At 41.1% G+C, this 12482-nt stretch overlaps 1 protein-coding gene across 1 annotated transcript in view; it reads right to left on the minus strand.

The window, feature by feature from the left end:
- Positions 1 to 11738: 11738 nt before the first annotated feature.
- LOC119413801 (spermatid perinuclear RNA-binding protein) overlaps positions 11739 to 12482 on the minus strand; it is a 93280-nt gene continuing 92536 nt past the window's right edge. The window contains exon 18 of the mRNA XM_037680864.1: positions 11739 to 12259. Within this exon, the coding sequence (XP_037536792.1) occupies positions 12171 to 12259 (89 nt within the window). The 3' untranslated portion in view covers positions 11739 to 12170. The remainder of the gene's footprint in view (positions 12260 to 12482) is intronic.

Genomic DNA, 12482 nt, shown 5'->3' on the forward strand with positions numbered 1-12482 from the left:
TTTTATTGTTTTTAAACGAAATCAACTGTTCTGACCGTGAACTGCAGCCGGCCTTCCTCTGTTTCTGCAGCAGAGATAAAAATCTCACTGATCTGCAAAAGTTACAGCAACACAATCAAGATTTTATGCTGCATCATGGAAGATCTACATTCAGATGCAGCTTTTTATTTTTCCAGTTAAAGGAGTGCAGCTCTCTCTATACGTCACAACGAAGGGCTTTAATTGTTGGACCTCTCTGACATCCAGCATGCGACGTGAACTTGTGGAATGTTTCCTGTAAAGAAGGTGTGATTGAATAAAATTTGAACGTTTTATTTTCTGAGTTTTGGATTTATTTCCACTCTTCTGTGAAACGTTTTTCTTTTTTTATTATGTAAAACTTAAATTATTTACACGTTCCAGTTTTCAGAATGTGGCCGCTGACTCATGAGGACAACTTGAACAACATCGACGCAGCACACCTGGACACCCCAGACGAACACACACGTGCTCAGTCCTTTTCTGAAGGATCCTGCGGTCTGAGGTTCCATAAACGAGGAGCTGCAGAGCATGCTGGGAATCTGAAGTGGCAGGAGTTGTTGGAGCGGAGGGAACGAGTTTTGATGTGGGGGATGAACAGCTCCTTCATCACTCTCTCTCTCACACCTAGGGACAGTTTAGAGTTACCAATCAGTCTAACATGCATGTTTTTGGTCTGTGGGAGGAAACTGGAGCACCCGGAGAAAACCCACGCAGCACGGAGAGAACATGCAAACTCCACCCAGAAAGGCCTCTAGCCGGGATTTGATCTAGTGACCTTCTTGCTGAGAGGTAACAGCTCTATCAACTGAGCCACCGTTCCACCTGAGTTCGTCTTTCCCTCCTGGTAAAAACAATAAGTTTTTTAAAGACAAACTTCCTCCACATATTGTGTCATTTTAGCCGTTCATCAAAATGTTCGGCTCATTTGGGACCGGTGTTCTAAGATGTTTGTAACTTTTGTACTTTTTGAATTATTGAATTTATTTGCAAATCTTTTCCATCACTGAAATACTTTAGCTATTGTTTCACTAAGGTAATATTTGAGCTATAGTTCTGCAAGTTTTAGTTTTTGGCTATGGTTTTGCTTCTGTCAGCTTTTAGCTACTGTCTTGCCTATTTTAGTTACAGTTTATATAATTTTAGTCTTTAGCTATTGTTTTCTTTCTTTCTTTCATTGTTTTCTTTGCTAATGTTGATTTTAACTACAATTTTGCTTATTTTAGCTTTAAGCAATTGTGCTTGTGTCATAATTTAGCCACGTCGTTCCTCATTTTAGCTGATTTTAGCTTCAAGAAAGTGACTTTTTTCCTCCCCTGATCTTTAGCTTTTGTTCGGCTTGTTCTAACTTTAACAGTTCAGTTAACAACTTATTAATTTTTCAGTTGAGTCAATCAGACCTGTAACGTCATGAAGTGTCTGTGATCCCTAAAGCTCAGTTTAGTAAAAACCAAAACGACTTGCCAGAACATTTTAAAACAGCAAATAAAATCGTATAAAACCACAAGTAGTAAAAATGAAAGTAAATATACATTAAAAGAAGAAACGCAGGTAAAGCAGCAGCAGTGTTACACGTGTTAGGTGAGGTTGTGTTTGTTTAGAGTAAAGATGGAAAGAAACCATTCCTGTTGGATTGAGGTTCTGTTCCTTGGAGCAGAGGACTGGTCAGGGAGGTTATAAAGAATAAAGGACACAGCATAATTTGAAATAATGCCTAAATGTCCATTTATGCCAAAACTTTAAACATCTTTCCTTGTTAAAAAAAAAAAAAATAAACATGATGTGGCTGTTTTGGTGAAACCCTAACCCTAACCACCCACCCTTGTGTTTTCCATGTGTGAATGGCTGCGACGGCCATCTTTAATCAAAATGACGACAACATCAAAATGTCCTGAAATGATTAAAACCCACAAATTTATGCAGTTCAGGTGTTTCATCAGAGTCCAGATACGGAGGTTGTGCACCTCGCTGGTGTTCAGTCCGTTTTCTCTGGTTTACAGAAAATAAAGCTTCAAAGTTCTCATTGTGCGTCTTTATTTCTGAACTCTTAGTAAAAGCCTCGTGGAGGGCATTTCCCTCCGTTCACGTAGAGTTTGTTCGGGGGCACATGGGAATCCCACGAAAGTCTCCGATCGCAGCTTTGATCCCCTGATTCGTAAACATGTTATGTCAGAGTTGATGTTTTGATTTTCCTGTGGGAAAAATCACCATGTTGTCAGACTCGAACCCCCGGAGGAAATGCCCTTTCACACAGACTCGGAGTGCCAAATTTGGACTGAGACTGAGACCGTGCCGAGGCGGGAGGTTCGGAGGGGGTTAAGGTTGAAGGTGGGTGAGAATATTTTTTAGTATTTAGTTTGGAACTGCTCAAATCTTATCATTATCATAATAGTTTCAATGTAAAAGCTGATAAATGGGACAAAAAGCAAAGCTTGGTGCCGGATCTCACAACTTCATTTTAAAAAGCTGCTTCAAACGAGGACATAGATTCAATAATCACACGTTTTAGATTCAAATGGGAACTGTGGTCTCATGTGTTGGACTTCCTGCCTCCCATCAGGTTTGAACTCAGAACTGATGAAGTCTGGTTCTTTAAAACTTTGAGGCTTGTAGCCCCTGAGGTTAGGAGTCCTGCAGAAACACCTGAACGTTGCTTCCAATATGTGTTTAAGTTGTTACGGGACCACTAAGAAAAATTAAAACAGTTTGAATTGGGAACCATAAAATGTATCTGGTTTTTGGTGGCAGCTAGGGAGGTAATGTTTTTGTCCGAGCCAACATTAAATTCACGAACCACTCGGCAGCTTTTAGTAAAACTCAGAAAATAATCATTGGATGTACATAAACAACCGAAGGTTTGCAGTTTACCATATTCAAGATGGCCGCTGCAGCCAGCTGCCCTTCGCTAACACAAGAATGCTGTTCAGTCAGTTTTACAGACACTGAGCAAATACTTGGTGTGGTAGTAACTGAGAGTCATCTCTAACTCATGCTTCACGTGCTAACTGATCGTAACATACCAGCTACAACTATATAATCCATCCATCCATCCATCCATCCATCCATCCATCATCTTTACCCGCTTCTTCCTTTTTGGGTCACGGGGCTCACTGGTGCCCATGTCCAGCCATCACTTTGCGAGAGGTGGGGGACACCCTGGACAGGTCTTCAGTCCATCAGAGACACATAGAGACCACCGAGACAACCATTCACTCTCTCACTCACAATTTAGAGTCACCAATCAGCCTAACATGCATGTTTTTGGTCTGTGGGAGGAAACCGGAGTACCCGGAGAAAACCCGCGCAGCACGGAGAGAACATGCAAACTCCACCCAGAAAGGTCCTGGATGGGGGAATTGAACTGGCATCTGTCTCGCTGAGAAGCAACAGCTCTACCAACTGCACCACCGTGCCGCCTGCTACTACTATATAAATATAAAACACGTATCCTGAACTATACCTCGTACAGTTTCAACAGTTTACTCCAGTAGTTTTACGTGTGTTGATATACAATTCTGAAATGTGGGTCTGCGCTCAATGTAAACAAATCACTTGAAATCGGGAAAGCGGGCAGAAGCCCAGGTCACATGACTGAGCTACAGTCAGTCCTGCCTGTAGTCTGTAGGTCAGTGAACATAGTGGAACGTGTAGGATTTCAGAGAAGACCCCTCAGCCCACCTTGGACGTGACATCCAGTCTCTCTTTTGGGTTTGGTCCAGCCGAGCCCCAGGAGAGAAGCTGCTCCCCCAGGCAGGTGAACTTGATTCCCTTTTCCAGGTGATCCAGTTGATACTTCGTCACCCCCCATTCTATTCTGAACAAGTGAATAAATGATTATCTGCTGGAACCAGAGATGACCAGAAGAAGTGTGGACAAATAAAACAAAACGTTGATTTAAAGCACTTCCTCAGTTTTCCTGGACGGTGTTTCTGACTCTCTGCCCTCGGGGCTGCAGCTGCAGCGTGAACGAGGCGCGCCAACAGCCTCAACAAACCATTTTAGGAAAACTGCAGCCCAGAACGTTGAACGTTTCTCTTTCATAGAAGTATTTCAAACACGTGAGGGATTCTGGTTTGTGCGTTTGTGTCGAGGCCGTCAGCCACACGGAAGCGTCTCTGCTCGAAAGAGACGAAGGCGACAAACCTTTTCTGCTTCAGACTCCTCTCCCGACACGTCTGCTTTCCAGGAACTATGTTTTTATTGGTTATTGATCAACTGCAAGGCGTTCGTCTGCAAGCGATCGAAACAAAAAGCCTGAAATGATCTCACTTAGACAAGAACAGAATAATACACTTCAGTACTTCTTTAAACTACCAAGCACAAGTTAAATAAAAATATACCGTAATCTTTGGTGGAGCATTTTAACAACATCATTAAAACAAAAACTGAAAGTAAAGGCCCAGCTTCTGTGAATGAATACATGTCGCCCTCTGAGTTCTTGGTGGACTTTTAGCCGTTTTTTGGTCAAATCTTAAAAAATGCTATTTGCACAATCTGTCAGCTCTCAGAATCTGTGTTGGGGATGAGCCTCATCTACTACCACACCAACATTTATCTCATTATCTATCAAACTTACTTAGTTAAAAACATCTTTGTGCTTCCTAAGGTCAGTTGGCTGTGGTGGCCATATTGAATCAAGCTGACTCCAAAAGTTCGTCAGTTGCAAACAAATATTCAGTTTTCACTTTCTGAGAGTTTCATTAAAATCTGTGTTGTGGTTTATGAGATATTTTGCTAACAGACACAGTCACACGACTGCCCTGTGCAATGAAAGCGGGGAATAAAAAGAACGTATTTTTAATCATAATAAAAGTAGTGGTACTATTAAAAACAAATATCTCTGTTGTGCAGAAATAGGTTTAATTAATGTATAAATTTATTCTTCAAAGTGTCAAATCTTATGACACAATCCCACTTTTATAAAAAAAAAAAAAATTACTGGAGAAAATTTTGAAGTAATTTAATCTATTATAGCCATTTGTTTTGGCAAAAATCCAATTATTTTTTAATGCAGCGCTGACAAGGTTCTTTTCCACCTGCCGCCAAGGCCCGTTTCTTTAGTGTTAGTAAAATATCTCATAAACCAGTGGTTTTTAACAAAACTCTCAGAATGTAACCACTGGGCGTACATTTACAGCTACGTCACTTCTGGAGTCAGTCCAATGAAAGATGGCTTCTACAGCTTCTACAGATACTGAGCTAAAACGTGGTGTGGTAGTAGCTGAGAGTCATTCACAGACATACATGAGATAACAGACCGTGTGAGATAAAACGCTTAATGTCGTTTACGAGATGTGACCGAAGAGGCTGCAGCTCCGTCTCGTTTCATCAGAAGAACGTTTTATTTCAGCGCCTCCCTAAACAAACGAGTTTTGGAAGTCACTGAAAACGCTCCACTCTGGAGATGCAGTAAGTTAAGATCTGCTGCTAAATGTGGACACTTAAAGGATTTAATAATAAAAAAAAAAAAAACACAACATATATTATAGATCTGGTGTATGCAATTATAACAAATAGCTTTTTCAATAATACTGTAATTTAAGCCCCTCCATTTGCAACTGGGTCCTTGACTTCTTAAACAGAGGATCCACAACTTCTTCTCCACCACAACCCTCAGCACTGGCTCCCCTCAGGGCTGTGTGTTGAGCCCCCTCCTGTTCACTCAGCTCATGTATGACTGTGCACCTACCCATCCAGGCTGTCATATTGTAAAGTTTTCAGACAATACAGCTTTGATTGTTGACATGTGCTGCTGATCTCATGCTGCTGATTATTTCATGCTGCTGTATTCATTCATTCGTACTCATCCACCCACAAAAACTCAAGTTTGTGCTGCTGTTGCTCGGTGTATTGTTTTGCACTATCAGCGACTATTGTATATCTTAGCTCTTTTAGCATACAGCTTGGCGTTTGTTTAGCGTATATCTTAGTTTATATCTTGGATTTACCGTTTCTTTTTACACTTTATATTTTTGCTATTGGATGTAAATGGGACCCTGTGTACACAATTTCATTCCACCTCATGTACCACGTCATGCGAATGACAACAACGAACCTTGACCTTTAAATAACCAGCCTTTAAGTTTTTGTTTCTTTTTTACACTTGTCTTTTTTAAAACTCTCATTCTCTCCAAATTAAATTGTTGTTCAGCTTTTGCAGAAATGGGCCGTTTGACAGAACGGTTTTCACTTCACATTAATCCGAGTAAAAACACTTAGAACCAGGCAGGTCCTTTCTATCTCTCCTCTGCAGAGCCACCCCGTTAACCACAGACGTCATGTGTGGATTTAGCATGAAATGATTTTTAAAAACACCAACATCACACCGTAAACTTTGTTATTCTCTTTTAAAAGAAAATAAAAAAAAAAACAGGTTTGTTCTCACATAAACTGATTTTCAGGGCTGTGAAACAGACAGTCTAAACTCTCAGATTTGCTCAGATAATTCTCCACAGTTACGCTGATAGTCATCAATATTGAGGAAGAGATAATTAGTGACATTTAAAACAAAAAAAGATCAAGTCTTGGAGGTTTTTCCTCCTTCCAGCCGCAGCAGAACAGTCGGGGTTCAATCCATTATTCAGGGAGGTTTTCTCTGGTGAACACAAACAGCATCAATAATGGAACCAGCCGCTGATTAATTATTAAAAGCAGCAGGAGTGTGATCTATGGATCTCTGGCGTGTGCGTGTGGACACTTGTTTTCACATTGTGGGAAGATAAATCAGTTCAGTCACAAACCACAGCTTACGAAGTTGGTTTGTTTGTGCTGATTCAGGGTCAGAAGTCTCTGCAGTGAAGCGGTTCAGGTGCGTGCACAAAGACGTTCAAAGTTTAAACGAGTTTGGAGAAATTAGGTATAAGACAGAAACAAACGTGCAAGTTCAAATGCACGATTATAGCCAAAAATCATGGCAGGTTGTTGAATTCAGGTTGTTAAACTTCAGGAGGATTGTTTTCATTAGGGATGCACGATATTATCGGCATGGTATCGGACGATATTAGCGTTAAAGTTAAATATCGGACATTCCATCAAAATAACTCACCGATATAAAAGACGCTGTTTTTGTTCGACAACCCAGTGACGAGGACGCCTGCAGCGCCAGCACGTGATGACGTCACACGCGCTTACCTGATCTGATCCTGGCGGAGAGGAAGAAGTCAAAATGTCGATGGTGTGGAAGTTTTTTTTTTCCGTCGAGGATGTTGGATTCCGAAGATTTGTGGACTATGTTGAGCTACATCGTCCCCAGTCTGAGATAGTTTTCCGACGTAGCCTTACTCGAGTTACAAACCGTCATTTCCGACGTCAATGAGAAGCTAACAGCCGATAGCACTTGGGTGAGTTTTACCACAGACATTTGGACGTCGTGTTAGCCCCGTTAGCATGATTAGTCTTACGGCACAATGGATACACAAAAACTTTGAACTTAAAAAGTGTGTCCTTCATGCACAGGAGTGCAGAGGAGCCATCACTGCAGCTATAGGAACCTGGAACAAGCCTACACAAGTGAGACAGCGTCGCAGGTGACTAATGCTAATAAATAACATTTAACACTTTTCATTTAATATAAGTCAAAGTGCTATGTATATCATATGGCTGTTACTGAATATATGTCACCAGCTGTTACAGCTGTTAAACAATATCTGTAGCAAATAAGCCTAAATAAGAGGGCTATGTTCTGACAAAGGAACGTATATAAAAAATATCAGTATCGGTTATCGGCCAAATAAGTTTTAACATATCGGATATCGACCAAAATTCCAATATCACGCATCCCTATAGTTTTCATCCATCCATTGTCTTCCACTTATTCCGATGTCAGGTTGCGAGGTCAGCATCTTGAGCAGGGAGTCCAGACATCTCTCTCCACAACCACCTCTTCCAGCTCTTCTGGCAGGACTCCAAGGTGTTCCCAGACCATCCGAGAGATGTAGTCTCTCCAGCGTGTCCTGGGTCTTCCCTCTCAGTTGGACATGCCCGAACCACCTCCCTAGGGATGCGCTGAGGGAGCATCCTTACCAGATTTTTGAACCACCTCAACTGGCTCCTCTCCATGTGGAGGAGCGAGTCTCTCCTGATAACTGAACTTATCACCCTATCTCTAAGAGAGAGTCCAGCTACCCTGCAGAGGAAACTCATTTCAACCTCCTGTATCCACGATCTCGTTCTTTCAGTCACTACCCAGAGTTCATGACCATTGGTGAGGGGAGGAACATAGACTGACCGGTAAACAGAGAGCTTTGTCTTACAGCTCAGCTCCCTCTTCACCACAACGGACCGGCACAGAGTCCGAAATACTGCAGACGCTGCACCAATTCGTCTGTCAATCTCACGCTCCATTCTTCCCCCACTCGTGAATAAAACCCCAAGATACTTGAACTCCTTCGCTTGGGGCAGAACCTCACCCTGGACCCTAAGAGAACTATTGGATTGCTTTCAGTTTTGCTAAATTGAGGGTTGTGAGTGAAACATCCCCATAAGTAGATAAAACTGCCATACGGATGAGTCAACTGTGAGTTTTAATTTAGTCTTGTGCTTATTTCCAGGGGAACTCAGTACCTGACTGGTGGCGGTGACCATACTCAGGTGCAACGATTTAAAAACGCTCAGCGCCTCAAAGTTTCTCACCATGTTTCGTCTGTGCCGTTTCAATTCGTTCCTGTAAGTTTGACGTCGTTTCTTGTTTGGTTTGTTACGTTTCAGGTCGTTCCCGTGCGTTTCGTGAACTTTGTTTCTGACAAACAGTCTGGGGCAACAAACCTCACCAACCTTCTTGCTTGAAGTGGAACAGGAACATTGTAATGTTCTGTTCTCCCAGCTGAAAGACAGAAAAGAGAATTCCCAGTGAATGTGAACTGAAACACTTGAATGCAGCAGTAAAATGAAAGAAAGATAAATTTGTAAAGTTTATAAACCTTGATTGTTTTCTCCAGTGGTTGACCTTATTTTGGTAAAGATCCTGTTCTCATGTGAGCACATTTTTTATCAGAAGTCTTTGCAGGGGCCTCGACCAGATCTTTGCTGAACCGACATGACTCTCTCCAGGAAGAACAAGCGGTTTAGATTCACAGGATGGTTTGAAGTCTGACTGTGAATAAATAAAAATCACCCAGTAATAATTACTTGTTTTACTTCAGATAGAAACGTGTTTTTTTTCTTCCTCAGAGTTTCAAAGAAATATGAAGTGTTGGTGAAGGTTTTCTGCCACCTAGTGGTTAAAATTAGAACTGCATGATTTATATCTTTTTCACATTTCTTTGCTTTTTTTTCTTTATTCACCTGATTATTTATTGTATTTTTATCTCTTTGATGAGTGTTTACAATCATGAAAGAAATGATTTATCACCTCTATATGCCATTTTTGTTTTTAAACTATTTATTTTTATGCCTTGTCTTTCATATTTCTCTTACTTTTTACAGTTACGGCTCTTACTGTAAATGTTTGAATTCAAAAACCTGTTTTACTGATAAAATCTCAGTTATTTTCTGTGTAAAGTCGACCAGCAGAGGATGCTGTGGTCGCTTCTTTAATACTCGCCTGCACTTCAGAAATTAACAAGGAATATTTTAAATGTTATTGATGTAAACGAGATAAGACAGTTGCATTCAAGCCCTGAAGTAGATTATGTTCTTTACTCAATATTTTTGATTCAGTTGTCGTTTTTGTTCGATTAATGATGAAACATTAACTTTAGAAGAACCAAACATGAGCAGATACTCATGTTTGGTTCATTTAAAGTCACGACGACAACCAGATCATTTTTTAAATGTTTGCTTTTAAATTTGCAACAAGAGACACCTTTGTTGACCATATTTAATCATGTGAGTATTTTAGGAGATCTGATCTTAGTAAGAATGTTGAAGCAGTTGAATGTTTGACTATAAGATCATGAAAACCACCCTAAACTCTTTGAACACATCTCATCATGGATAAAAAGGACAAATGGAGGTGTTTCTGTTCTGACGTCAGGAGTGTTTGCTTTGGGTTAACAAGGTAATAAAACTTTATTCCCTCTCCTCCTGGGAGCTGATATAAGATGACAATCTGCTGTCGGTGAGGGCGGCCTGCGCCCACGTTGCGTAATTCAACACCTTCTGGCTTCTCTTTCTCTGCTAAAAATACCGTCAGGATCTGGACCTCCATCTGATACCGCCCTGCCTGCCTGCTGTTGCTTCAGCCTCACAACAAAAACAAAACATCCCTCATTCAGTCTCACACACACAGAGGAGTCCTGCTGTCAGATTTGCCTCCAAATAAGAGAAGGTCTGTGAAGTTTGTCTGAGGGAATGAGAAGCGGCTACCTGAGGTCAGCTGCGCGACCCCAGGTGTTTGCAGATGTTTCTCTGTGCTGCAGCTGGAAGTAAACAGAATAAAACAATCAGAGGATGAAGTTAGAAAACTGCAGAAACCTTCATTTGGTCATTCTGCCTTTCATGGTTATAAGACCTGGAAGGCTGATCAAACGAAGTGGACCATTTTCACAGTCTTTTTATTCTAGTTCTATATTTGTGCATGTATTGTGAAAAGTGAGTTGTTTCTTCCAGGAGAGACAAAGAAAATATTTTGTTTTTCTAGTGCATCAACAAGATTCTGTTGTAAAATATTTTCTTCCATCGTCTGCTTCGCCTCCATCTCATCGTGTCCCAGCGTCCTCCTTCACTTCATCCATGAACCTTCTCTGCAGTTTCGTCTCTTCCTCCTCCCTGGAAGCTCCATATTGAACAGCCCATGTCCAACATGTCCACTGTCCCTCATCTGGATGTCTAAACCACCCCGGCCTTACATTCCATCACAAAATGAGCCCAAGTTGGCCCCTCCAGTGAAAATCTGAACACCTTCATCTCAGTCACCTCCAGCTCGTCCTCGGATCTTTAATTTGGAGACAACAGCTCTAAAATCAAACATCACTGCAGGTCTCCTCCCGTCATAAATCCTCCCCGACACTCGTCTCCATCCACTCCACCTTCGGCTGGTTCACACCAGCTCCTCAAACATCTCTACTCACTTTTAACATTTTTATTCACAAACACAAATGCTCTCTTCCACCCACTCCCTACCCTCACTACAGATCCTGTCTGCAAACATCACAGTCCATGTGGACTCCTGCCGGTCCATCATCTCTGCAAACAAGCTCAGAGCTGATATCCGATGAGGCTTTTCTAACATTAGAAACAAAACGGTGAACTCAAACACATTTAGTTAAAAAAAAAGATGATTTTTTTCTGATTATTTATGGAAGTTTTGTGCTAATTTGATTGCACATAAATAACCACCATGACCACTTACCTTCAGGCAGGTGTTACAGAACTGACAAACATAAAACCAACCACTCTTACATCAGTTAATCAATGAGGAAACTGATTTGGCAACAATTTGCCTCATGTTTAATCTTCGCCTGCTGCCAAAGGTGAAATAGTAATGGTTTTACCTGTGTCTTGTTCATTTGTCTGTAGCGTTATCAAAATATCTCATGAAGCAGTGGACAGATTTTAACATCACATAATCTCAGATTGCAGTTATATACTGAACGAAAAAGGACTTTTATGTTTTCTTGGAATAAAAAAGTCATATTCAGACAGTTTATCTTCTATATACAAGACTGTTTAATTCAGGGTTATATCTTCATATCAATACAATGGTACCTGTAAAATGTATTCTAACACATACAGTATATAAGTAAATATTATTTAGTGACGTGGTTTAAATACAAAGCTGATTCAGTCAATACAGTATTTACAGTCAGAAACATTTCTTCAGCCGCTGCTGGATCGTTTATATTCAAATCTATTAAAATGTCAGTTTATGTTTCATTAAAACACATTTATGATTACAGATAATAAATATTGTATTTACAGTCTGTCATGTTGAAGTCCCCTTTCAGATTTCGGTCACTGCCTTCAGAGGCCCTAGCGAGCCCCGAGTGCCGTCTGAGTATTGCTTGCGTTTCATTGACATTTCCTCAGTCTGGATCGCGTCCCCCCCTTTCTAACAGAAACCAGACCTGGACCGGCGTCGCCCGAGGTGTCCTCTTCTTGCATATTGCTTTATTGCTGCAGCCTGTGGCATCGAGGGAACAGGAAGGCGCTGACAGACTTTAATAAAAGACGAGAGATTAAATGGGAGATCTGGTCCCAGAACGTCAGGGGGGTCAGAACAGGTCCTGAGGGCCCAGGTGGATGATTATAGGCGTGGCTATGGTCTGCGGCTGGTAGTAGGCACTGTCAATGTACAGACCACCTGCAGACAGGAGACATGGGTTAATGCCAAGGATCAACAGGAGCAGAGCCTCAAACCAAATCTGCAGGTTTAAAATTAAGATTGTTAGTTACCATGGTTATGACTCGGTTGTTACCTGTTAAAGTTGTTACCATAATTATGGCTCTGTTGTGTTATGGTTGTTACCATAGTTATGGCTCTGTTGTTACCTGTTAAGGTTGTTAGTTACCATAGTTATGACTGT

Source organism: Nematolebias whitei, chromosome 8 (assembly GCF_014905685.2).
Source record: "Nematolebias whitei isolate Nwh7 chromosome 8, NemWhi1, whole genome shotgun sequence".
NCBI lineage: Eukaryota > Metazoa > Chordata > Actinopteri > Cyprinodontiformes > Rivulidae > Nematolebias > Nematolebias whitei.